This window comes from Eretmochelys imbricata, chromosome 14, assembly GCF_965152235.1.
Source record: "Eretmochelys imbricata isolate rEreImb1 chromosome 14, rEreImb1.hap1, whole genome shotgun sequence".
Lineage (NCBI taxonomy): Eukaryota > Metazoa > Chordata > Testudines > Cheloniidae > Eretmochelys > Eretmochelys imbricata.
The window spans coordinates 484,162-511,352 of record NC_135585.1 but is presented as its reverse complement, the minus strand read 5'-3'; the positions used below and the strand labels follow the sequence as shown (position 1 = coordinate 511,352).

At 48.6% G+C, this 27,191-nt stretch overlaps 1 protein-coding gene across 6 annotated transcripts; it reads left to right on the top strand.

The window, feature by feature from the left end:
• Positions 1 to 23: 23 nt before the first annotated feature.
• LRRC45 (leucine rich repeat containing 45) lies at positions 24 to 25,466 on the top strand. 6 transcript variants are annotated; one of them, XM_077834134.1, is made up of 18 exons: positions 24 to 96; positions 5,724 to 6,048; positions 8,088 to 8,149; positions 9,961 to 10,031; positions 10,371 to 10,549; positions 11,782 to 11,910; positions 12,498 to 12,610; positions 13,213 to 13,271; positions 13,388 to 13,465; positions 18,036 to 18,171; positions 18,449 to 18,526; positions 18,732 to 18,843; positions 19,019 to 19,089; positions 21,238 to 21,330; positions 22,058 to 22,150; positions 23,226 to 23,399; positions 23,470 to 23,617; positions 24,183 to 25,466. In XM_077834134.1, exons 2-18 carry the CDS (start codon positions 5,817 to 5,819, stop codon positions 24,377 to 24,379), a joined length of 2,025 nt encoding a protein of 674 aa, XP_077690260.1. In that variant the 5' UTR covers positions 24 to 96; positions 5,724 to 5,816; the 3' UTR covers positions 24,380 to 25,466. The 6 variants fall into 6 exon arrangements, with proteins under 6 accessions (XP_077690260.1, XP_077690259.1, XP_077690261.1 ...); XM_077834133.1 differs by lacking the exon at positions 24 to 96 and adding an exon at positions 135 to 657; XM_077834135.1 differs by lacking the exon at positions 24 to 96 and adding an exon at positions 688 to 877.
• The last annotated feature ends 1,725 nt before the right edge of the window (positions 25,467 to 27,191 follow it).

The following is a 27,191-nucleotide window of genomic DNA, read 5'->3' as shown; positions in this document are numbered from 1 at the left end:
GCCGTTTCCACGCGCGGGACGAAGCCGTCAGCGGGCGCCTCTTAGCCCCGCCCACAGGATAAGCCCCGCCCACGGGACACCCGGAAAGAGCCCGAGGTCGGTAGCCGCGCCGGGGCGGGGAGCGCGAGGCTGGCGCGGGAAGGCGTTTGCGGGCTGGGCTCCCACGTCCCCGCCCCGGGTGGGCGGCGATACCGCCCGCGGGCCGGGCTGCCCCTCCCCCGGTCTGTTTGTGCCCTGGCGGCACCCGAGCCCCTCCCCCGCCGTGCAGAGCAGTGACCGCAGCAGCGGCGTCGCGGGCGGGAACTGAGGCCGCGCCTCGGAGGTGGACGGGGACCGTTAACGCACCTCAGAGCGGTGGTGTCCGGCTCTCTGCCAACCGCGGCAGGCCTCGTCCACACGCACTCAAGCGACACCGCTTTAATTCTGCCAGTGCCGTTACCGGGATACGGTGCCCTTCGGGCGGCTGCCCTGACAGCGGCGGTGTGCAAGTCCGTAGGCCGGTGTGCTGTGTTCCCATATGTGAAGGGGAATAAACTGTCCGAGTATTAGGTACTTTTATAAGAGTGAGGCGACAGCCACATTAGGGGTTTCACCCGTTTAACTATTTCAGTAAAGAAAAAATGCCGCCCGCCGCCCCCAATCTACATCATTAAAATGGTACGAAATCTGTATGTGTAGACCAGGCCTGAGGCAGCTGTTGCTGCATCAGTTTACGCTCCGTTCACGTTTGACAGAATTTAAAAAAAAAAAAAAAAAGCAGACACTCTGCAGAGTAAAGATGGTGTCTTGGGAGAGGGTTGGCTCAGTTCAAGCCCTGTGTATCTGGATATCAGGATAGTTAGCTTCCAGGAAGTCACTGTCCTGAAGAGTCCAGAAGGTAGGTGTTGGGCATGTGTGGTGCTGTGGTGATAGGCTTTGTTGGGTTCATCTTTCTTGGGGTTTTGCTAAGCACCTGCCTTGCTTTGGGGTTTGTGGCTGTTCTCCTCCTGTGTGAGATTTGCAGGCTAAGGCTTGATGGATGCTCAGCATCAGAAGTTCCCAAGCTGTGGTTCCTCTAACACTTGCTGGTCACTTGGCACTGGTTCTTTATGTTTCTAGCTGAGCAATTGGAACAGCTGCATGGGGAGGTGAATCATAGAATCATAGAATATCAGGGTTGGAAGGGACCCCTGAAGGTCATCTAGTCCAACCCCCTGCTCGAAGCAGGACCAATTCCCAGTTAAATCATCCCAGCCAGGGCTTTGTCAAGCCTGACCTTAAAAACTTCCAGGGAAGGAGATTCCACCACCTCCCTAGGCAACGCATTCCAGTGTTTCACCACCCTCTTAGTGAAAAAGTTTTTCCTAATATCCAATCTAAACCTCCCCCACTGCAACTTGAGGCCATTACTCCTCGTTCTGTCATCTGCTACCATTGAGAACAGTCTAGAGCCATCCTCTTTGGAACCCCCTTTCAGGTAGTTGAAAGCAGCTATCAAATCCCCCCTCATTCTTCTCTTCTGCAGGCTAAACAATCCCAGCTCCCTCAGCCTCTCCTCATAAGTCATGTGTTCTAGACCCCTAATCATTTTTGTTGCTCTTCGCTGGACTCTCTCCAATTTATCCACATCTTTCTTGTAGTGTGGGGCCCAAAACTGGACACAGTACTCCAGATGAGGCCTCACCAATGTCGAATAGAGGGGGACGATCACGTCCCTCGATCTGCTCGCTATGCCCCTACTTATACATCCCAAAATGCCATTGGCCTTCTTGGCAACAAGGGCACACTGCTGACTCATATCCAGCTTCTCGTCCACTGTCACCCCTAGGTCCTTTTCCGCAGAACTGCTGCCTAGCCATTCGGTCCCTAGTCTGTAGCGGTGCATTGGATTCTTCCGTCCTAAGTGCAGGACCCTGCACTTATCCTTATTGAACCTCATCAGATTTCTTTTGGCCCAATCCTCCAATTTGTCTAGATCCTTCTGTATCCTATCCCTCCCCTCCAGCGTATTTACCACTCCTCCCACTTTAGTATCGTCCGCAAATTTGCTGAGAGTGCAATCCACACCATCCTCCAGATCATTTATGAAGATATTGAACAAAACCGGCCCCAGGACCGACCCCTGGGGCACTCCACTTGACACCGGCTGCCAACTGGACATGGAGCCATTGATCACTACCCGTTGAGCCCGACAATCTAGCCAGCTTTCTACCCACCCTATAGTGCATTCATCCAGCCCATACTTCCTTAACTTGCTGACAAGAATACTGTGGGAGACCGTGTCAAAAGCTTTGCTAAAGTCAAGAAACAATACATCCACTGCTTTCCCTTCATCCACAGAACCAGTAATCTCATGATAAAAGGCGATTAGATTAGTCAGGCATGACCTTCCCTTGGTGAATCCATGCTGGCTGTTCCTGATCACTTTCCTCTCATGCAAGTACTTCAAGATTGATTCTTTGAGGACCTGCTCCATGATTTTTCCAGGGACTGAGGTGAGGCTGACTGGCCTGTAGTTCCCAGGATCCTCCTCCTTCCCTTTTTTAAAGATTGGCACTACATTAGCCTTTTTCCAGTCATCCGGGACTTCCCCGGTTCGCCACGAGTTTTCAAAGATAATGGCCAATGGCTCTGCAATCACAGCCGCCAATTCCTTCAGCACTCTCGGATGCAACTCGTCCGGCCCCATGGACTTGTGCACGTCCAGCTTTTCTAAATAGTCCCTAACCACCTCTATCTCCACAGAGGGCTGGCCATCTCTTCCCCATTTTGTGATGCCCAGCGTAGCAGTCTGGGAGCTGACCTTGTTAGTGAAAACAGAGGCAAAAAAAGCATTGAGTACATTAGCTTTTTCCACATCCTCTGTCACTAGGTTGCCTCCCTCATTCAGTAAGGGGCCCACACTTTCCTTGGCTTTCTTCTTGTTGCCAACATACCTGAAGAAACCCTTCTTGTTACTCTTGACATCTCTCGCTAGCTGCAGCTCCAGGTGCGATTTGGCCCTCCTGATTTCATTCCTACATGCCCGAGCAATATTTTTATACTTTTCCCTGGTCATATGTCCAACCTTCCACTTCTTGTAAGCTTCTTTTTTATGTTTAAGATCCGCTAGGATTTCACCGTTAAGCCAAGCTGGTCGCCTGCCATATTTACTATTCTTTCGACTCATTGGGATGGTTTGTCCCTGTAACCTCAACAGGGATTCCTTGAAATACAGCCAGCTCTCCTGGACTCCTTTCCCCTTCAAGTTAGTCCCCCAGGGGATCCTGGCCATCCGTTCCCTGAGGGAGTCGAAGTCTGCTTTCCTGAAGTCCAGGGTCCGTATCCTGCTGCTTACCTTTCTTCCCTGCGTCAGGATCCTGAACTCAACCAACTCATGGTCACTGCCTCCCAGATTCCCATCCACTTTTGCTTCCCCCACTAATTCTACCCGGTTTGTGAGCAGCAGGTCAAGAAAAGCGCCCCCCCTAGTTGGCTCCTCTAGCACTTGCACCAGGAAATTGTCCCCTACGCTTTCCAAAAACTTCCTGGATTGTCTATGCACCGCAGTATTGCTTTCCCAGCAGATATCAGGAAAATTAAAGTCACCCATGAGAATCAGGGCATGCGATCTAGAAGCTTCCGTGAGCTGCCGGAAGAAAGCCTCATCCACCTCATCCCCCTGGTCCGGTGGTCTATAGCAGACTCCCACCACTACATCACTCTTGTTGCACACACTTCTAAACTTAATCCAGAAACACTCAGGTTTTTCTATAGTTTCGTACCGGAGCTCTGAGCAGTCATACTGCTCCCTTACATACAGTGCTACTCCCCCACCTTTTCTGCCCTGCCTGTCCTTCCTGGAATAAGAGCTAAAAGAGACAGGGCAACTAACTTCCTGCCAAAGACCAAAACATGTATTGTGTCAGAGTTAATAATACATAAATTTTTTCTTGCTGGGGCTTCACCATATGAGCAATTGCTGTGGTTGCCACATGAATATAACACTATTGCTAACTCTTGCAAATTAATTGTGAATCACAGGACTGTGGTCCTTGCAGGAGGGACTCTACTAATGGAGTAAGAAGCCCCTCCATTCCCTTGATTTTTCAGGGCTGGAAAAACAGCCAGAGCTCTGTGAAAGATGACACAGATGTAGCTTGCCACTGAGCCCTTCCTTCCTGTATGGATTGGCCCTACAGATGAGGACTGGGTCCTGGGGTAGTGAGAGGGAGGAGCTGGGGAACAGCTGCTGCCTGGCTCAAGCAGGGTCCTGGAGCCTGCAACAGAGCTTCTGGGGCAGTGGTCTTCTCCTTTGCCCCAGACAGAGCTGTTCTCTGACTCCTGCTCCGCCCCTTCAGTACTGCTTTGCCTGGGACCAGCAGCTGCACTTCCTGAGGCAGCAGGAGGTGGGGTGGGGATAGTTGGGGGAAGTGCTTCTGGGTCCCCAGCAGAGGAGAAGTCCTGGTGCAGTGAGAGGGAAGAGTAATTAAAATAAAAATATATTATTTGTAGCTATTTGGACAATTATGAGATTTTAAAAGTAAATAATTTATTGTAATCACTGGATAACATTTCTGTGGTTAAAATTATACAAAGAAAACTATTTAAAATTATTGTTTATATGCTTTGAATGTGAATGAATTAGTTATTTAAAAATAATATTTAAGATTGAAAATATAAACACTGTACTGAGATGTAGAAAGCTCTGCTTGGGTGATCGTTTTCCAACAATTAGCAAGGTGGTTGATGTAAAGACATGCGTTGCAGTTCACATAAATTTTCACTGAAAAATCATTTGAAAACCTGATCCATAGGGAGAATGCTCTGTTTTTCTTTGGTGGTCTTTGTTCGGTTCCATTTTATAGTCCTTGTACAGTGTATTCTAAAATAACAATGATTTTTTGTGTCTGAAGGTGAGGTTACATCAGGATGGCAGGAAAATATGAGAGGGGGCAGAGGAGGGAGGAAGGCTGAAAAGGGAAATATAGGGGGAAGGCAGGAAATGAGTCTGGGGACAATCAAGAATAATATGCAGTGGGGACTGGGGAGTTACCTAGTCTTAAGGGTGAAGAAAGGGCAAGGGGCCTCTACATCAGAGCAACCTGGGAGAGGTGAGCATTTTTGTGTATAATTAAGCATTGACTTTTCAACTTGAAATTCTCACTTACACACTGGAGAGGAGTTGCAGGGAGTTAAATCAAAAGATTTAAAAAATTATTTTTTAGTCTGTGTCATGATTTTTGATCTTTTGAGGTTGGCCATACACTGATGTTATGGGAGGAGCAGTGGGGCCTCTGCAGCAGGAGACAATATCTCTACTGAGATGGGGCTGCACCATGTAACATTCTAAATTTGGCTCTGTACTATATCTCCCAGCATGCCCTCCTCCCCTGGTTACTGGGGCAGGGAGGGAGGGGGAAAAAGAGGGGAAGAGCAGAACTACAATCCCCAGCATGCTCTACTCTTCCTAGTTACAGGGTGTAGAGGGTGGCTGTTGTAAGGGGTTGGGGCTGTATCCCAGTAACAGTCAACAGGTATATGAGAAGAGGCTGTAGTGAGTTTCTCCCTATCCTGGGAGGGTGGAGTTGGGACTGGTGTCTTGCAAGGCTCCAAGTGCGTGTTTATAGGGTGGGGATGGCTCTGGTTCTGGCTCTGAGCACTGTTTGTATCAGTCCTGCTTATGAGAGACCTTAGAACCATGCACGATAGTCCAGAGATAACTGCTTCTTGCCTTTCACAGTAAAGCCTTTCCTGTCCACCAGGTTTTCCTGCATTCCCTGCTCTTCTCTGAGGCCAGCTTGGTCCTTCGTCATGCAGAGGACAGGAAGGGAGTGACATTAGCACCTGCTGTGGCAATGGAAGAATTCCGAAAGGCCTATGTTCAGTTATGTAAGGAGAGTGGTGCTCAGCCACAGGAGACAGTCCTACAGCAGCTACATGAGCTCCGGGAGGGGCCAGGACAAAGCCGCTTGGATTTTGCCACCCAGAGTCTTTCTGTGGACACATGCAGAGTTCTAGGGAAGCTTTTACAGGACGAGATCCTGTTTACGGAGATCATGCTGAGTGACTGCATGCTGAATGAAGAAGGTGGGACTCTCTTTGCCCACACTGAGAGACTTGCATGTGTGCTATGCCTCTGAACCATGAGATCTGGGAGTCAGGCTCACGCTGAAAGTCAAATTCTTAATCTTAAGGGAGTTGCTTTGAAGAGTGAATAAATGTGTGCTTGTGGGCAAAACTGCAGCCCCACGCACAGGGAATTAGATCCAGGATTCTTGCTAATAGGAATTTGTATGTTTGAATCTCCTGGCCTTACATTTACTCCTATGAACTAATCTGTCTCCGAGAGAATATTATCTAAGCCCAGATGAACCCACACGTTCTGTTTGCATTTTTTACTTTTTTACCTCACCAAGTTGTTTGAGCTTTGAAAGCTGATATATATTCTTATTTAACTAATCTTATCACAAAAGCAAAACTCCTTCATATGTTTCAACCAGTGATGCCAAGGTGGGTGGTGGGTCTTGTTCTGTTCAGGACCTGGGCCTGAGACGCTTACTGGGACCACATACAAACTATTTTGTGAGCGTGAATAAAAGATCTGAGCCCCAGAAACTCCTTGCACTGCTTTCATGCTTAGTGAAAGTTAAGTGGACATGCTGAACACAATCAGGATGAAACTTTCAAATCTCAAACAATATTTTTACTCTCCAATCCCTCATTGCAAGGTATATGAATGCATATGCAGGGATTTTAATTTTTGTGGGTGTTGATGTTAGGCAAAGGCTTTATCGGAAAAGTATGTCTTAAATATAGATCTGTACAGTCAGGCTTGGGCTCAGCTTTCTGGTTTCTGCAGAAAGGGGACTCACCACGGAGAATACTCTGCCTCAACCACTTAACAGTCTAAAACTGGGTTTCTGCCACTGCGTTGTCCCTGTAGAGCACAGCATGATCAGAGATCTTCAGGAGCGCACGTTAGTAAGAGGTAGGATTAGGGGGTGGTGGGAGGAAGCTGTTTGCATTTGGAACATGAGGTGTGACTCTAGCTGTGCTGGACTAATGAGGCCACAGGGTTGTTTGAAACTGATTGTGTGCTTTGGTGATTCCCTTGGTGCCCTGCTGCATATGCCAGAAGCACATTCCCTCTGCCTGGGAGGACTTGTCTGTCATACATTTCCACTCATACGACATGTTTACACTGCAGCTGGTGGTGTAATTTCCAGCTCACGTAGACATACATGAGGTAAGTTTGATGGAGCTTGTGTGCTAAAAATAGCACCGTAATTGGGGCCACATGGGTAGCGGCTTGGACTAGCCACCTGAGTTCATACCTAAGTTCTCTGAGAGGGCTGGACTCGGGCAGCTATCCTGCGCTGCCACCAGTGCTGCTGCAGCTTTGCTAATATTTTTAGTATGCTAAGTTGATCAAAGCTAGCAAGTGTACATCTACCCAAGCTGGAAATTAGCCCTATAGCAGCAAGAGGAATTGTTGGCAGCTGCAGATGCTGAATTTACTTTCTGGCGGCTCAGGGGACTGGAAAAGAGACTTGGAGCCTTTACCCTCTCCATAAGAGCATACATAAGAGCGGCCATACTGGATCAGACCAAAGGTCCATCTAGCCCAGTATCCTGTCTTCCAACAGTGGCCAATGCCAGGTGCCCCGGAGGGAATGAACAGATCACTAGTTTCAGTGTGGGCCAAGTCAGTAGCAGCCAAATGCTGTGTGAGATCTCTGTCCAAATCCTAGAGGAGAAGCGTCTACATCACACAAACCACCCTATCAGCAGAGACCAAGGGCTGAATAAGCCATAGAGTCTGAAGTCCCCCCTCACTCCTAGAAGAGGGTTCTCCAGACCAAGGATGTGACCATACTGGCGGGGCTTGTGAGAAGCCTCTACCCAGGCTCTAGTTGGTCTGTGTGTAAAGAGAGGTCTCCAGGTCAGGTTGGCATTTTCCAGCAGCACTCAAGTTACTTGTCAATGAAATAGTTTCTCCCTGTTGCTACCTCTCCTTGACTGGGGGTGCCAGGGTCAAGAGGTGTTTACTGACACCTCATGTTCAGGTCCACGAGAGGGTTGAAGTCCTGTGTGAAATATAAATCACCTTCTTTTTTCTTTCACAGGGGTCAGACATCTGCTGAATGGACTTTGCTCCAACACCGTAGTAAAATCTTTGGACTTGAAGGTGACTTTATTTGACTTTACTTGAGCAACTCTTAGCACAAGACTTGGCCTTCAACACCGAGAAGGCAACTGAGGAGGGCACAGAGGTGCAGATCTCATGGGAATTTAGGATGGAAAGACCCGATGGTCCCATGCTGGCCACCAACAGAAGGGACCAGTGCCAGAGTTGTTCCCTGTCACACATGTCCTAATGCGGTGTCCTGTCCATTATAATTGCCTCACTTGATGGGACTCACAGCTCTCCTCTTAGGGAGACTGCTTGGTAGAACTCACGGGCGGGAAGGTTTTCCTAGTAATCCGTTGCTAAGGCCTTGTCTACATGCAGAAATTGCATACTTTTAATATAAAATTGTTTTTTAAACTAATTCATTTAAACTGGTGCAAACTCCTGTGGACACGTTTATTTTGGTTTAATAATGACTTAGTTCAGTTTACTTTAAAACTATTGCTAATTGACTATGAATGACATCTGTTTTAATCCGAAGTGTGTCCACATAGCCTTTTGCACCAGTTTAACTAAATCTCTTTAAAGTCCCACATTAACTACACTCTGATCTACACTTAAAATTCAGACTAACACGGCTACCACTCTGAAACTTAAAATTTAGATCACCTAGTATGTTGCTCAGGGGAGTGGAAATTCACACCGCTCAGCGCTATAGTTAAATTGACCTAATCCTCAGTGTAGATGCAAATTCTTCTGTTGACCTAGCAACTGCTGCGTGGGAGGTGGATTAACTACACTGACGAAGAAACCCTTCCATCAGTGCAGAAAGTGTGTGCCCTGTGGCACTATAGCTATGGTGCTCATCATGTAGACACTGCCTACAGCTGGTTCAACTTTCTCATAGAGACTAGCCCATCTTTACTTACTCATGGGCAATTGCTGCTGTGTGTCTCCCTCTTAGCTACTGCTTGGTCAAGCTAGACATATTTAGGTCTTTTAATGTTTCAACATCAGTGAGAGAGTCCCCTGGTTATCTGAATTCCTCTTCTGTGAAGTCCCTCCAATTTATCAATATCTTTCTATTAACATGATATGGAGAACTGAACACATTATTATACCAGAATTGCATGTGAAAGGGACTATCTGTCCTGGGTCTATCATATGTTGCCTTTATGTATACAGCCCAAAATTGTGTTTAAAAAATACTAGCAAAGCAGAATCTGGGTTCTGATTGAGTACTACCTACACATACGCATTGCAACACTGACAACCAAGCTTGAGTTATGGGTGTGTGTGTGTGTGTGTGCAGAACAGTGGGATCTGGAGGCCCTGGATAGTTCACACTTCCCACAGGTCCTCAGGGGACAGTGTTAACAAAAGATTTATTTAAAAAAACAAAAACAAAACATAAAGACAGCCTTCTGCTAGGACATGGTATCATTCTGAGTTAGTTCCCAAACCCATCCATCGTGCCTTGCTCTGCTGTCAGATGAGCCCTTCCTGGTGAAAAGTCGAAATGGCCACAAGATGCCAAGAGTCTGAGGCTACCTTCTTATCACAGGTAAATGACTATCATATTTGACACCACAGTTTCCATATGGGAGGTATTTGGCTCCCCCATGTGGAAAGTGTTTCCCAGCACAGTAAGGCCAGGCAGCATTGTTTCTATTTGGCACTGTCACCGGCAGGATTTGTGCATTTCCACACGGGGGCTGGAGAGCCCGGGTTTAGTGGGCAGTGTGCATGGGACCAGTGTTACCCACATGTGATAAATCATAACCACAACTCGGCCTTGGCACCACCCTGTGTATCAGGCGCGATGAAACGGGACACGGTAAGCCACTCACCTGCGGTATTTGTTTCAGGGGAATAACCTGCGAGCTCTGGGTGCTGAGGCTTTGGGGAAACTCCTGAGGCAGAACAAATCCATCAGAAGGTGAGGTGTAAAGTCACTTCCACCCGTCTGTCCACTCTGTACTGGGTGAGTGGGTGCGAGGGTTGGGGGCTTCCTTCTCTGCTGGACCAGAGCTGGGGTGGACACTTGAGAGCCTAGCTCATGAAAGCTTATGCTCAAATAAATTTGTTAGTCTCTAAAGTGCCACAAGTACTCCTTTTCTTTTTCCCTTCTCTTTGGAGTCTGGTCTTTGTTGGCTAGGGTGGGCCTGTGATTGGGTCCCCACAGGAGCTAAGCTGAGGCAGCCCCTTCAGCCTCTTGCTGTTCCTTGTTCCTAGGGATGTAGATTAACCTGTGGCTCCTGTTTAACTTTCCCCTCAGCCTCACCTTGGAGTGGAACAGCCTGGGAATATGGGAGGAGGGCTTTTCCCTCTTCTGCCAGGGACTAGGAGCCAACCGCTTCCTCCAGTGGCTGGATCTGCGCAATAACCAGATTAACCACCAGGGGGCAGGAGAGCTGGCCTTGGCCCTGAAATGCAATTGCAGCCTACGGGAGCTGGGTAAGAGCAACTCCCCTTCCTCAGGACTCGTTACCACTTTCAGGTAGTACCTGTGGCCTAAGCTCCCTCTAAGCTGCGCAGTCTCGCGCAGCTGCCTGTTAAGCCCTGTGCACGGGCTTGGGGCTGAAGCGGGGAGAGATGCAGCATGAACCCCAAACCTCTCATCCCCGGCCCCACCCCAGAGCCCACACCCCCACCCGGAGCCCTCATCCCCCACATCCCAACCCTTTGCCCCAGCCCTGAGCCCCTCACCCCTGGCTCCACCCCAGAGCCCTCACCACCCTCCTGCACTCCATTCCTATGCCCCAGCCAAGAGCCCCCCTCCCACACTCCAAACCCCTTGGCCCCACTGCATGAATTTTGTTATGTGCCCCAATATGGAGGTGATGTGTCACACATCACCTCCATATTGGGGCACATAAAATTCATTCCGCACATGCATGGGAAAAATTAGAGGGAACATTGCCTGTGGCACTGCCTACCCATTTCCAGTCACTCCAGAGCTGTTCAGAGACTCTATGCCAGTGGTAGCCCTGGCAGCTGCTAGAGATTTCATGACTTAGATAAGCAGGGCCTAACCAGAAACTCTGGAGTGAAAGCACAGAGTCTAAATGTGGGTACCTGGTGCAGAAGCACCACCCTTGGGGTTGATGAGAAGAGCCATCCCCTCAGCTTATGACTGTCCCGTTCGTTTGAGACTCATGCATCTCATTCCAGGCCCTGAGGTTTTTTTGTGCAGATGCCCTGCTACCTCAAATAGAAGCCTTGATAGAATTTCCCTTGCCCTCCCTAACTGCGCAGAGGCTGCTGCTGTGTTGTCTCTCTGCAGGGAGTTTCTTTTCTTTCAGACTAGAAGCAAGCTTCTGGGCTGGGCAGCCTCTCTAAGGAAGTTGGGTTTGTTGAGTAATGACGTGATGGGAACATCCTGCAGGCTTGTCTGGCTAGAATGCGCAGACTTGCGCAGATTTAGCAGTGTGTGCAGCGTTTATTGCAGGTCCTCTGCAGGATGCTGAGAGGGTAGATGAAGTTGCATTTGCTATATGTTTGCACTGTCCATCACTTTCTCATTCCATCACTCTCAGATGGGTGAACCACACCCACTGGTGGCTTTATGCTGAGGCTCTTGGAGGGAGCTGACCCACTGTGCAGGGGTGCCATGTGTGAGGAATATATTCAATATGGCCTGATGGTGCTGGTGCAGTTGCCAGGGTGATGGTTTGTTGCCTCTCTAGATTTGCGTTGGAATAACATTGGGCTCCTGGGGGGCCGAGCATTACTGAGCTGTCTGCACAGCAACAAGACCTTGAGGAGGCTGGAGCTGGCTGGGAACAACATCCCCAGTGACATCCTAAAGGCTGTGGGTATGTGGCCAATGTTGTGTGAGCAAGATGTGTGCATTCTTCTTCTCACCACAGGGATATGGATGGTGATGGGGCTGCTGCTATCTCAGAGGAGCCCCATGTCTCCCAGTCCATGACAGGAGCCATTTAGGGCCCTGCCTACTGGTAAGGAAGGAGCTGTGCTGAACTCGGGTACTGCAGGGAGCTGTACTGTGCTAAGGGGAGATATGTTGGAATTTTTCCAGTTCTGCCCTGCAGAGACCAGCTAGGGGAGGAGATGGTTGGGTTTGATTGAGTGCAATCTTGGAGTGTCATGTAAACAGGGAAGGGCTCCCCCTTCAGTGGGGCTTTGTATTGTCCCGTAGTACAGTTTGGAAGTTGCCAAAAGCAGCCTCCACTGAGCTGCATTATTGTGGGTTTTGGAGGCTATTTCTTTAACACAGAACACTTCCTTCATTCTATCCATTGCACCCACATTGTGAGAACAGTCTCCCTAAAGGGGGTCCATGGGGAACCCACAGGGGTCTGGGTATCATCCTGCTGTAGAACCTCTCACTGCTCTATTGCTATGGAAATGTGCATATCTACTCTAGTTCTCTCTGTGTCAGAACAAGCCATGGATCATAACCAGGATCGCCAGACCATTCTCGCTGAGAACCACAGCCGGACACGCGTGCTCAGTAAGGAGGTGTTTAGTCTGAAGGAGGAGAAGGCTAAGCAGGTGAGTGGCCTCCTAATGCTTCAGCAGCTTGAATGTGGCAGCCATGGACGCTGGCTTTTCTGCGAATTGTCTTTGTAAAGTAGCACAGTACCAGGAATCCTGGCCCAAGGAGCCACTTGCACATACTGACGTGCTGTGTTCATACTTGCAGTAGGCACACAGCATCATACAGCAGATTGGGGCTGGGTTGCCCTTGGGAGCAGATCCACCAGTAGGTAGATTAGATGCATTGGAAACATCCTCTGGTTGACACACTTGTCTTTGGGAGCCAAAGAATTTCAGTGGTTTCATTTCCATTCATCCTGTTCTTTCTCTTACTGGGACAGTTCAGTACTTACCAGTTTATGAAATTGTTAATACATGTGATTTCCACATCCTCTCCCTCCCTGTGGTACAAAATCTCTGAGACAGAACACTAGCTTTGATCAATGATCCTAGTCAAGCCAGGTGGTGACACACATCAGATCACCAGTTTGGCTTCTTCCAGTAGATCAGCTGGTGCTGCTCCCCATGCGGTCCCAAAGGGCGGGTAGGGAGAGGCAGGTCTAAATGCCACAAACTTATGCAGTTCACAGTGTCACTGATGTTTCTCTCATTCTCAGTTCCTGGATTTGATGGACACTATTGATAAACAGAGAGAAGAAATAACCAGGAGCAGCAGGTCAGTGAATCTCTTGGCTCCCTCCTTGCATAGAGGGAAAGATCAGGTTCTCAGAGGGAAGTCTGAGATGGAAGTCTTCATTTCGGGATGTTAATGTTTTTCTTTTCCCAATTCAGGACATCAGCAGCACGAGTTGGCCAGTTACAGGAAGCCCTGAATGAGCGGCAGTCTGTCATGAATTCACTAAAAGCCAAGTATGGAGGAAAGAATCTGCCCAGTTATTCCTTGTATGAGAAGTAGGCTGTATTGATCAGAGATATGGAGAGAGGAGGGAGTACCTGGCTCACTATTTCAGTTGGTATTTTGTTAGCATCTAAAGGTCTGAGTAAGGATCAGGGCCCATTGTACTGCGTGCTGCACAAATGTAGTAAACAGTGACTGCCCCAAAGAGCTTGCACGCTAGAAGAAGTAGCAGACAAGCAGGTGGGCTTAGGAGTGGGTCAAGGGGGACAGTGACAAGGCAGCCCATTGTGGGGATGGGCTCCCAGCAGTTTGCAGGCTGGAGAGATAAATGGACACTAATCATGTCAGTTTCCAGGGCACCTGGGAACTTGTTGCATTGGACAGACCTAGATGGAGAGGTCTGTGCCATGTGGCTGTGTCCACTTTTGAGGAGTGGCATGTGAGGTCTCGCAGGAAAAGCGAGCACATTGTAAAGCCTGTGCCTGAAGCCCTCCCCCCAACAACAACTACACTTGCAAATCAGGGATCAGACTTGCTTCCCACGTGAGAAACCATAAAAACAAATAAGCCCAAAACTTAAGTCAATATCAGCTGAACTCTCAGCTATCGAAGTGATGGGGGAATCCAACAATCATGTCAGTGATCCCCACTGGCCACCTGCCTCACTGCTGTCAATTGGCAATTTCCCATCAGCATTGATCCCTGTGGAAGTGGATCTTGTACAGGGTTTTGAGGGAGGGTGGGTTGTGGCCTGACAGATGGATACAATACGGACATTCTGTGCATTTGTGGGAGAAGCTGAGAAACGAGCTGCAAGAGCTGGTATCACTGGAGAGTGGTTAAGTAGATGGGAAGCTCGGCCATGCAGAGCTGGCAGGAGGCAAGAGATGGGCTGTGCAGGGCTGGTATGGAGGAGAGGACATGGGCTAGGCTGTCCAGGGGTTGAGGACAAGCAGTCTGTCTTTGCAGAGTGGGAGGGAGTTGGCCCATTTGCTGTGTGTGTTTAAGGCCAGTTCTATACTACAGACTTCTGCCAGCAGAGCAGGGGTGTGGCGAGGTATGATTGTCACAGACAGTGAAGAGGGACCCAACAACCTAGGTGAGTGGGTACATGAAATTCACTGTTGAGAAATGCAATATATGGTGCAGGACATTGCAGGAATAAGTGGAGCTACTCAGGCCCCTTATTGGTGTATAAATTAACTGTAACAACGGAAGAAAAAGTTCTCTAAGTGTCCTGTAAACAGCTCAGCGATCACAATCAGATGCTTCTATTCAGCCTTTTTTACAAGAGCAAAATTGAAAGGCAACAAATTTATAACTGATGATAAATGTTTTGTTCTTCGAGTGCTGCCCCTGTGGGTGCTCCATTCTAGGTGACAGTGTGTCCCAGCGCCGTTGATTGGAGATCTTCGGTAACAGTTCCTGGTCAGGATGCACGTGCTCAGCTGGTGTCTCGTGGTCTCGTTAGAATCTGCCTGAGCGTGCGCGTCTCACGCCCCCCTCGGTTCCTTCTCAACCGTCCTCTGCTGAAGATGGGACTCGGGGCAGTGCTGATTCTCTTCCCTGGTCTCTCTAAGAAACAGTTGCAAAGAACATAGGAATAGTTGTTAGTAACATCCCAGTTGTTTCCCTTCCTTTAGAATAGTTACATAGTTTAGTTGCTTAGTTTTAAAAAAAAACCAAAAAACTTTTTCGCCTCAGGCTTGTCTCCTGCTGAGACACTCTCCCCTGCCATTTCTAATTCATAATGCCTGGCCTTCAGCATTTAAAAAGTGTGTTTCCTGTCAGGACTCCATGCCAAGGTCTGATGGGCACTCACGCTCGGCAAAGTGCCTCGGCGAAACACACGTCCCCACAACGTGCCTCCACTGTACGAGCCTCAAGACCAGCGCTCGTTGCGACAGGGATCTGCAGCTTAAAATGCTATTAATGGAAAGATCTCTGCAGCTGCCTTTGGAGACTGGGAAACCCTCTCCTTCACATTTCCTGGCCAGATCTGAACCAATTGGGAGCGTGGTTTCACCCTCTCAGGAGCAGACGCAAGAAGCGCAACAGTCTCTGAGGAGAGACTTTAACAAGGGTAAAGGGTGTCCTGCGAGATCCTTGCCCTCTGTATTGACAGCACAGAAGGCAGGTGCCTCAGGCTGTCACAACGCCTCAGCCGCAGCTTCCGCGGAGCACAGAGGCAGGGACCCAATCTCCCGTACCAGGAAAGTCTCCTCGGCACCGGTCCACTTGGCACCAAACACAGACGCGGTGCCGACAGTGCTCTGCCCCGGTGCTGGGAAGAACGTCGGCACCGAGCCTGCCTGCCGCTCCGGCACCAGCAGTGGACCCCCTGCAGGGCACCTCCAAGTGACCCGCGAGACCGGAAAAACTCAGACTCAGTGATGCACCTGAGCACAGATCATGCTCCGCGCAGCCCTGGGAGCAGAAGCAGCAGTTTCTCAGTCAGTGTGACCTCTCAGTGGCACCTGAGCCTAACTCCCCGCTCCTGGATACACAGGGCTCACTCTTCGAACAGCCGCTCTCCCCACCTGACTTGGCTATCTTCACTGATATGCCTGCAGAAGTGGAAACGTTTCTCCTTCTGGTGCTCTGGTGCTCATATAATCACCTAACACCCCCATACAGTAACCCTCCCTAACATCCTAAACTACCTTCTAAAATTGAAACAGGATGGACTCTTGCTCAGCTCCATCAAAGTACACCTGGTGGCACTTACCATCTTCCGTGACTTGTTAGAAGGCTACTCAGTCTTTACCCACCCCATCATAAAGTAGGCCATCACGGGCCTACAAAATCTCTACCCGGAAATTTATCCAACGGCAGCTACGTGGAATCTTAACCTTGTTCTTTGCGGTCTCATGAAACCTCCATTCGAGCCCTTCGCTACCTCCTCTCTTCTTCATATGTCCATGAAGGTGGCTTTCTTAGTTGCAATAACGTCAGCAAGGAGAGTGGGAGAAATAAGCGCCCTGATGGCCTATCCTCCCTACACCATCTTCTCCAAAGACAAAGTCACCCTGACACCACATCCTAAATTTCTCCGTAAGGTGATGTCCACCTTCAACCTTAACCAACCGATATACTTACCTACTTTCTATCCCAAACCTCACAAGACTCCTCACGAGGCAACTCTGCATGCTCTCGACGTCAGGCGAGCAATCGCCTTTTATTTAGACAGGACTATACCATTTTGTAAGTCCCCACAACTCTTTGTCTCCATTACCGAAAGATCGAAAGGTATGGCTATCTCTAGGCAATGCCTGTCCAAGTGGATCTTTGACTGCATCAGATCCTGTTACCGCATCCAAAATATTCAGCCACCCAAAGGCATTCAAACTCATTCCACTCGAGCCATGTCGACATCCGTTGCCTTCCTACATAATATACCCATTCCTGACATCTGTAAAGCAGCTACATGGTCATCTGAACACACGTTTGCCAAACACTATGCTATCACGCAGGATACCACGGCAGACACCATAGTAGGCCATACAGTACTCTCTACAGTACTCACTGCCGCATCTCCAAAGTCCTGCCGACCATAGTGGGTACTGCTACACATTCACCTAGAGTGGAGCACCCACAGGGACAGCACTCGAAGAAGAAGGGGAAGTTACTCACCTTGCAGTAAAGGAAGTTATTCTAGATGTGTGTCCCTCTGGGTGCTCCACTCCCTGCCCTCTCCCCTCTACTTTGGAGTACTAGTATGATTTCTCCATGGTAGAGAAGGAACTGAGGGGGGCGCAGGATGCACACACTCAGGCAGATTCTAACGAGACTGTGAGACACCAGCTGAACACGTGCGTCCCGACCAGGCACTGCTACCAAAGATCTCCAATCAATGCCGCCAGGACTCACCATCACCTAGAGTAGAGCACCCACAGGGACACACATCTCAAAGAACTTCAGTTACTGCAAGGTGAGTAACTTTCTCTTACACAATATAAAATTAGTCTGCTCAAATTCTTGCCACAAGTTTTCATTGCAGCCAGGAGCTTAGTAGGATTCCAAAAAGGATCGAGGTTTTAGAGTAGCAGCCGTGTTAGTCTGTATTCGCAAAAAGAAAAGGAGTACTAGTGGCACCCGATGCATCCGATGAAGTGAGCTGTAGCTCACGAAAGCTTATGCTCAAATAAATTGGTTAATCTCTAAGGTGCCACAAGTACTCCTTTTCTTTTTGCGAAAAAGGATCCAGTATCTCTGGATAATGAGTAACATTAGACGTGATACAGATACATTAGGGGATACAAGTCCTTGTGCTTCAAGATCTGAGCTAACCACTAACTGATGAGGGGTAGGAAGGAACTGCCCCAATGAGCAAGTTATTCTGTAATTGCAAATTCCAGAGTTTCTTGCTCCTTCCTCTGAAGCAGCTGGTGCTGACCATTGTCTGAGACAAGAGATGGAGCTGGGAGGACCCCAAGCTGATCCTCTGGCTCTTCCTATGTTGCTGTGAGGTTGTGTCTTGCTGCATATCCTGTACTGTCCAGTGTAGAGAATTCACTGGGACTATGATATATTTTTGGGAGGACAAAGATTAAAATCTCATCTGTGCCTTCTGTTGTGTAGGCTGCAGATGACTGAAGCTGCATTAGCTCTGTCTGAGCAGAAAGTGCACAACCTGGGAGAGCTTCTGAGTGCCACAAAGCAGGAGCAAGCCAGTATGACCGAGTGCCAATTGAAGGAGCTCCGGCAGCAAAAACAGGTGGGCTGGATGGGGGGCTGGTCAATATTAGATTCTGGGTGGCATTCTGGTTTGGGGTATCAGGGGATGCTGGATGGGATGAGAAGTCAGGTGGTTCCGTAATGAACTGCTGTGAACGGTGAAGGACAGAGTAGTGACTGTGGAGAATGATCTGTACTGTGGGTGGGAGAAAGTGATGGTGTTGGGCACTTGGGTTATTTTGAAGTGGTATTGGATGGCGGTGTGGGGCCTCAGGAGGTCTGGGATGGGCTTTCCTAATCCTGGGCTCCGTTTGCAGGAAGCTTCTGATCGGGAAACAAACCTTCTCCAGCACCTATCTGCTGCCAATGAGAAAAACCTGCTTTTAAGAAACCAGGTAGGAGAGCAAGCCTAGGCTGAAACATGGGATGGGGATAGGGAATTCCCAACATACTTTTCACTTTGCTAAGTGTGTGAAGGTTTCCAGACCCTTTCCTGTGCTCCCACTGCCTAGTGGCCATGCACAGCCAGCCACCCATCCCAGTGCTAGTGGAAGCAGAAGCTCTGTTTGTCTTCACTTCATGGTGGTAATTTCCATTCAGGTGGATGAGCTAGAGAGAAAGTGCAAAGCCCAGCAGGACCAGCTGTTCCAGGTGAAGCAAGATTTGACAAACACAACAGCAGAGCTGAAACTGCGAGTCGCGCAGGCAGAGGGTGAGTGGAGGAGCTGGGCAGCCAGGCCTGGGGGGAATCAGAGAATTGAGTTATTAGGGAGCCAGACCCTGGAGTCCGAGCATAAAGATTTGTAGTGAGACATGTAATGTGAAGGGAAGGTGTGGAGTACCAGGGGGAAACCTTGGTTGATAATCCGCTCCCTTTTAACCTCCAGAACGCCTTGAAATGGAGAAGAAGAGATTTAAACAGGGCCTGGAAGATATGGAATCCCTTCGACTGAAAGAGGTAAGAGCAGCAACTGAACCAAGTCTCCCCACTGGCCTCTGGGCTACTGACCCTTTGGTTTAGTTACTGGGACTGTTTGTTGATGTCAGGTGAGGATCCAGCAGCCTCTGGCTCATCCATGGGAACAAAAGGCCATTTATAAAAATAGAAACTCTTTCCAGTCAGCCTGAGGCCTGAGCCTGGCAGGAGAAATTGCAGGGCACCCTGCTGCTAGGCCATCCAGCAAGGTTCTGCAGCCCTCAGGAGTGTGCTGGGGTGTCAAAGAGATTTGTCCTTTGATCCTGTCTCCAGAGGGCAGTAACTGTGAACTCGTGGTGTCGTCATTTTTATCCTGAAAAAGATATTTTGCTGGAGCAAACAACAAAATGTCTCAAACACCCATTTGTGCAATTCAGGGCCAATGATCAGTACTCGGCTCTTGTCATGTTCTAGGTGCAGTTCACACCAGTGAGAGGTTGTATCACTGTTGCATTATATATAACCTGAGTGCCTCAAAATGTTTCTGCTACTTGTGGCTCCCTGTCTGGGACATGCACATAGCCAGCATGCATTTGGTGTTCTGTGTGCTGTGGAGCTCTGATTCAACCATTTTGAATCGAACAGCCTGCCTGCAGTTATCACAGACATGCTTTTGTCTTTATCAGACTTGTTTAATGTTAGCAGGTGACCCCAACATCACCCCCAGTCCTGAACTTCCCCAGACCTGTGTGCTCTGAAATGTCCACCCCTCTCCTGCAACATTCAGAGGAATAATAAGATCTGTTTGCTCCTTTAAGGAGATCAAACCCACCAGCTTGTCAAATTACCCAAAGTTCACTTTCACTGTAGTACAAACACAGCTGGCTTAGAGTAATCGTAAAACAAGTTTATTAACAAAAGAAGACAGGATTTTAAGTGAGTTCAAGTGTAAGAGATAAAGTTAGAAATGGTTACAAGAAAATAAAAGTGAAAATACACATCTACAAGCCTAAAACTGAATCTAGCAAGGTTTGGTTTGAGGCATTGTTCAAGAAGCTTTTCTCACCCACAGTCTGACCTTCAGTCAGGATCTCTTCCAGAAGGCCAAAGATGCTGATTTCTTTATCTTCTTGGGTGAAAGAGAGAAGAATTTTCTGCCCCTTTCTTTTATAGTCCAGTGAACCTTTGTAATGGATTCTTCTGAAGGTTACTCCTCAAAGTAAAGTTTATTTAAATGGTGAGGAAGTGACATGCAGCTTGCAGTCTGGTGGTGAAGGAGGCCCCATGTTTTGTTGTTGGTTTTGTTTTGTTTTAAAATCCTGCTCGTGTTTGCAGGAAACCAAACAATTCGCATTTTTACCAATCTCTCCTCCCACCCCATGCTGTCTTGAAGGTTCTGTTTACTACCTATATGTAAACTGAGGTAAGCACACCTTGCTTTGTTTAGGGTAGGCCTGTTTAACAACTTTGGCCCTGGCAGGGCTATCTGGTTTTGAACAAGTAACATCATACAGGGGGAATTCATAACTTTATGTATAATGTTGCTACATATATTTTACCATGATATTGACTAGTGAGTTATTTATTTTCAAATGATGCTTCACAAAATATATTTTGGACCAAGATTATTGCAGTAGTGTGTATGGTGCGAATACAGGGTGCTTAGAGTCCCAGCTCTATTAGCAGTTCCTCCCTGGGATTTGGGGACTGATTCTCCACTGGCACAGGCAGTGATGAAGAGGCTGTGATCAGATCTGGATTGGATTTGGGTCTCTCAAAACTAAAACCTTCCAAACTGTTCTTGGGTGTGTGTGGAAATCTCATGAGAGATCTGTTTCAGGAAGACCTCATCCCATATCCCAACTGGAGCCTGGGCCTTTCCCGGTGTTTGGCTCCAGTCCAGGACCAAACTACAGGGTGGTCTGAGCTTCTGGGAATTGACTCTAACTCCCTTTCTCCAGAAATGTGGGGGAATTTGTATGCAAAGCTATGGCTTCCTATTAAAGGCATTGCTGCTCAGTTTTGTTGGAGCCTCACAGAAGAGTGGTGTTGGGAAAGGAGGAAGCTTTGTTTGCTCTTGCCAGTAGCTGGCTAGAGAGGAGTGTGCAATTCTCAGTGCTGGGTGACTGCTGTATCTCAGGAATAACAAGGTGCCAGAAACCCACTGGAATGGCTCCTGCTGCTTTGCAGGTGGATCACATGACACATCACATGGAGGCAAGTGAGCATTCCATGCAGGAGAGAATCCAGAGGCTGGAAGCCACCCGGATTGGGCTGGAAGAGGTGAGAGCGAGTGGTCCGGGCGCATGTGTGTCTGGGAGTCATTGACTGTCGTGGAGTTGCAGTGGCAGGAATGTGCTGCCAATATTTTAACAAGGGGCTTCTACAAAATTTGCCACTGCTGGGCTGTGACAGTCACTGTGTTGTGGGGCGTGGGGGCTGGGGCAGAGATGAGAAGACAAGGGAACTGAGGCATCTGTTCATTTGATATCCCATTTAAACAAAAACTCTTTCTACTGGATAGTGGTGGCGTGAGGTCAAACAGAGTCCTGGATCAGAAACTGGGTAAGATAGCAGGGCTTGGGCACGCAGTCAGGGGAATTAAACGTTGCCTACAGCAGTGATGTATTTGCCTATGGGCTAAGGCCCATGGAGAACAGCACCTCGGGGAAGGGCTGCCTTAGGAGACTGAGAGAGAAGGGACACAGATTTTATATCAAATATTCTATTTTCATTTTGATTTGACTATCAGGTTTTTCAACCCCCGTGCCCCTCCTGGCTGTAGCTCCCTGGCCCTGGAACAATGTGTCTGGTGCATTCCCACCTGCACCTGAAGCTTGATCTGTGAATCAAATGACTGACCCAGGCAGCCTCAGGGTGGGGGATGCCTTTTGCTCCCTGCCCCTAAGGGAAAGGATGTGGCTGCATCACTTTTAGCCCTGTCCCATCTGTGGCCTGAAGCTGCAATATATCACGGCTGGAATGTGTGTGTCGTGTGTGTTTGTGATAGGAGCTGAGCCGAGTCAAAGCAGCGGCATTTGCTGAGCGAGGTCAGGCAGAGGAGGAGTTAATCAAAGTCCGGGGCCAGGCCAGGCTGGAAGAGGTAAGACCGTGACCCAGCTGCTGGGCCTGTCGGTGGAGGTGGGAGCAGATTTATCTTTCCAGCATGTGTCTTTCTCCAATATCTGTTCAGTAACTTGTTCTTCTTGGTCTTGTTATCCTAATTATTGACTGACTCATGAGGGGGAGTAACCCTGAGATGTCTGCATCAAGCTATATCAGCACTTTCCATACCAAGTTGTCTCAAAACCCTCACCCCTGTCCCCAACAGCCCAGCGCCTTCCAACTCGTTACCTACAGAATTAGTGGTTATGGTGTAATAGGGTGTCATTCTAACTGCTTATGCTCAAGGTCCTGGCAGACAAGTGGATCCCTCCGCTGCTATGTTTCTGCAGGCTTCATGTGCTGCTGCAGTTCTCTAGGCTCGGTAGAATTTTTCTTGTATGGCTATTGTTGTTGGACAAGAAATGTTACTTTCTAGACTTGAAACCCGTGGAAACCACAGTGAGACCAGCATGCAGGGTGAGGTGCCCCTTGTGTGGCACAGGAGTCTTCCTCAGGATCCAGACCTCTTCTAGCATCTTACATCCCAAGCTAAAATGCTTTATGAGCTTATAAATACACACACACCCCCTCACACTTCACCACTGCGTAAGTGCTGTGATGTCTGAGGTGGGATGCAGCAGCTGAATAACCAGATACAGCAATGCTGCCCAGCCATTTAGGACAGGAAGTGAAGAAGAATGCTGTGTCAAACTGAAATGAACCCAGGCTATAGGATGTAAATACCAGAACTGGGGCTCGTCCAGGACTCTGGTGTTAACGGTCCTACCCCGTGAAATGCCCATTGGGATCTTCAGTGGGTGGTTAGGGCCTTGCTTTTACAACTCCTCCAAAAGGCAGCCCTTCCACCAGATCATTGTCTCCATCATCAGAAAGAGGCACTGGCCCCTGTTCAATTCAAGAGAGGCGTGTCCCTTGGTGACTCCCTGCCACCACACACTGCATAATTTCTGCTTCCCATCCAAACACTTGCTAGGCCAGTCACTGCTCGTGACCCTGGGCTGGGGAGAATCCTCTTACAGGAGGCCGAGAAGCTACGTGCTTGTGTTTTACAGCAACAGCGCCTGGATCACTTGGAAGAGAAGCTACGGCTGATGACACAGTCACGTGATGAAGCTCAGAACTACTGCCTTCAGCAGAAGCAGGCAGTGGGAGAGGCACAGGCCAAGGTCAGCCAGATGACCCTGCAAACCGAAGGGCTCAAGAGGCGCATGGAGGAACTACAACAGGTACTAGGGCAGTAATTGATGCAGAACTGTATGCTGAGGTTGCTGGTCTCTCATGTCCTGTGTATGCTAGGACCTGAGTGGCAAGGAGCAGGAGAAGGTGGCTGAGGTGAACAAAGTGAGAGTTGAGCTGCAGGAGCAGATTGGACACCTGCAGGCTGAAAGGACAGCACAGGAAGGGCTGAAAGAGAAGATTGCTGCCCTGGAGAGGCAATTGAAAGGTGATGGACGTGGGGGTTGGGGGTTATATACAGCATCTCTCTTACAGACTGCAGGGAGTAGTATGAGGTGTCATGTCATCTCTAGTCCCGCTCCATGGTCTAGAGAGTCTGGGGCCGAATGGTACCTGCTGTTACCCTTGACGATACCACCTCATATTTCTTTCCTGCCTTCCAGTTGCTCTACAGATAGCGATGAATTAAACTGCACAGGAGCCTCTGGAAGTGTCTCAGGATTCTTATCCCCATTTTACAGATGGGAGGCTGAGGCTCAGAAGTGAAATGCCGTGCTCAAGTTCACACAGCGGGGGGGGATAGAACCAAGGTCTCTTGACCCTCAGTCCTATGAGCATGATACCACATCTGCACACAAATGCCCCATCAGTGTCTTGTTGGGCCCACTAGATAAAGCTAGAGGTAAAGGCCTCCAGCAGTCTGTGCTGTGTGTGTCTGTTACCACTCTGCCTCCACAGGCATACTCCCACTACAGCAGGTTATTCCCTGGTACTGACCCCCTGAGCCAAAGGACACACCCACTCCCTATGCTAACATGGTTCTTTCTGCACAGTGTTATCAAGTAACCACCGAGAGGCCCTGCTGGATAAAGAGAGTGAAATCTCTACTCTCCAGGAGAAGCTGAGGATGAAAGAGGCTGAGATCTCCAGGATGAGGGAAGAGGAGGCCCAACGAGCTAGTTTCCTGCAAAACGCCATCATGGCCTATGTGCAGGGCTCTGCCCTTGGAGCCCTCAGCCCTAGGAAATGAGCATGTCCGAAGGAATCCAAGGTGCCTGCTGTCAGGAATAGGGGGGCGTGATCTGTGTGCAGCTCCTTCCGGAGCAGGCCTGGTTTCTCAGGAGAGTGGTGTTACTCCTCTCGGAAGCACAAGGGGGTCACAGACACAGAATCCCTCAGGCCATTCAGAAATTCTGCTGCTGACAGCAATGAGGTCTGAAGAAAGCAACTAGCCAAGGCTGGGGTTAGGGATAGCCAGGACTGAGTTCTCCCACTTCACCGTGTTAGACTTTGTCCACAGTAGAACCTGTAACAGCCTTTGAAAACAGTTTTTATGTCCTGTCACACAACATAAGTCTATCTGTATCTGCCCCACACACTGATACTAACCATGTTGTAGGAGCCTGGGAGAGAGGTGTCCGCCTGCAGCACTAATTTGGATGCTATGGCTGTTCACAAAGAAAGTCTTGTCAACACTCGACAGGGGAACTGTCAAAAACAGATCCCATGCTTGGGAGCCATCTGTGTCACTCTAGGCAAAGTACAGTGAGCACAGATACTACGGTAATGGGTGACACAGACATACTTGTAATAAATAAAATCAGCTATGCTGGCAGGTGACTGCAGAACCAGGCTGGATAATGAATTGTTAGCTATGGCTGAAGCCCCTACAGTCCTAGTTGATACTGAAAAGTAGGGAAGATCCTGTCCTTGCTCAGTATAAACCACTGTCCTAAACTGGGGCCTCTTGAACAAGACCGTGGCAGAGAACAGCATTTAGTTCCACATGGTGGGGGAGTCACAGTGGATCCTACTAAAGTGACAAGCTGCAAAGAATGAACTCCTGGCTCCAGAAGGTCCCTGAGCTGTGCAGTGCCTATTTCCTTGGCTTTGAACTGGTGAAGAGGGTGTGAGTTGTTCTTTCCATTGCTATAGTATTTCAGAAAATAATGTGTAGGAGATGGTGAATGATTTTATATTAATTTTAATGCACATTTTTAAAACGAAGATGAAAGTGAAGTATGTGTCCTTCTCTCTGGGTCTAGGGGTTGATTTGTTTTCATGCTTTGTTTTGCAGGGTTTATTTTAAAATAAAGAGCTTTTGCATTTTGTTATAATACTGAGCAATCATTGGTTGCATGCTTTAACAAATTTGGGAACTCTAATGTTTGTTCTTAACTGTTGTGTTGATCTCTGTAATGTGCTTCCTGCAGGGAGACCCTCTGGGGCTGGCCAATAAACAGGGGGCAGCTGTATGGAGAACTAGCTGAGGGCATCTAGAGGTTAGAGATTTTGAGCACAGCTAAAAACAGAAGGGGCCTGGAATTAAACCCCCAGGGTGGTTGCTCAGCTCCAAGTCTCTCCTTGAGACCCAGGAGAGGCCCATGGACAGCAGCTGTACAGTAGCTGTAATTGACTGAGAGGCCAGAGCCTCAGCTGCTCAAAATGGAAAAACTGGTTTCTGAGAGTTTTCGTAGATGGGCAGATTAAAGGAGAAGCCCTTTGTATTGGGGGTGGCCTCCCCACATGATGCTTCTCAAGGTCTGTCTACTCTGTAATAAAAGATCCATGGCCATGGCTGGCCCAGCTCAGCTGACTTGGGCTCATGGGACTCCGGCTGCGAGGTTAAACATTTCAGTGCAGATGCTCAGGTTCAGGCTGCCACCTGGGTTGTGAAACCCTGTGATGGGGGTGGGTGTCAGAGCTCAGGCTCCAGCTTGAACCTGGATGTCTAAAACTGTAAGTTTTAGCCTCACAGCCCAAGCCTTGTGAGCCCAAGTCAATTGACCTGGGTTCTGAAACTTGATGCCGTGGGTTTTTTATTGAAGTGCAGATGTACCCTAAGTTCTTGGCAGAATATTGTTGGATTTAGAGGAATCTAAAAGTCTCATCTCTGGCGGATTCTCACTCCTGCATCTTTGCAGCTGAGCACAAGATGGCTGGAACTTCTCCAGCCAAACACATTAGGGGGAAACTGCAATAGCAGTTCCATAGTGGAGGTTGCATTGTTACTACCTTTTAAAGCTTCCTGACCCTGGAGGCCATTAGTAACAAAACAGAATTAACCAGACCAGCTGCGGTGCAACACCCCTACACTGTCCTCCCAAGCAGAATTAGAGGTAACTTTCTTTTCATTATCTGTTTGTCCTAAATTACTAGAAGTGACTGGTGAGCGATGGAAACCTTGAGGGGATTGGTGTATTGGAGAGGACTGGAGTGTTGGGGGTATGGGGCAAGGCAAAACTAATCCAGCCTCTATGTTCTGACTTTCTCTTTCAAAATCCTGTGTGAATGGTTCTCGTATCCTGGCCTCAGGCCACTAGCATCCTAACAAAGTGATCTCTTGTTTGCTCTCTCATAGAATCATAGAATATCAGGGTTGGAAGGGACCTCAGGAGGTCATCTAGTCCAACCCCCTGCTCAAAGCAGGACCGATCCCCAATTAAATCATCCCAGCCAGGGCTTTGTCAAGCCTGACCTTAAAGATATCTAAGGAAGGAGATTCCACCACCTCCCTAGGCAACACATTCCAGTGTTTCACCACCCTCCTAGTGAAAAAGTTTTTCCTAATATCCAACCTAAATCTCCCCCACTACAACTTGAGACCATTACTCCTTGTTCTGTCATCTGCTACCACTGAGAACAGTCTAGAGCCATCCTCTTTGGAACCCCCTTTCAGGTAGTTGAAAGCAGCTATCAAATCCCCCCTCATTCTTCTCTTCTGCAGACTAAACGTCCCCAGTTCCCCCAGCCTCTCCTCATAAGTCATGTGTTCCAGTCCCCTAATCATTTTTGTTGCACTCCGCTGGACTCTTTCCAATTTTTCCACATCCTTCTTGTAG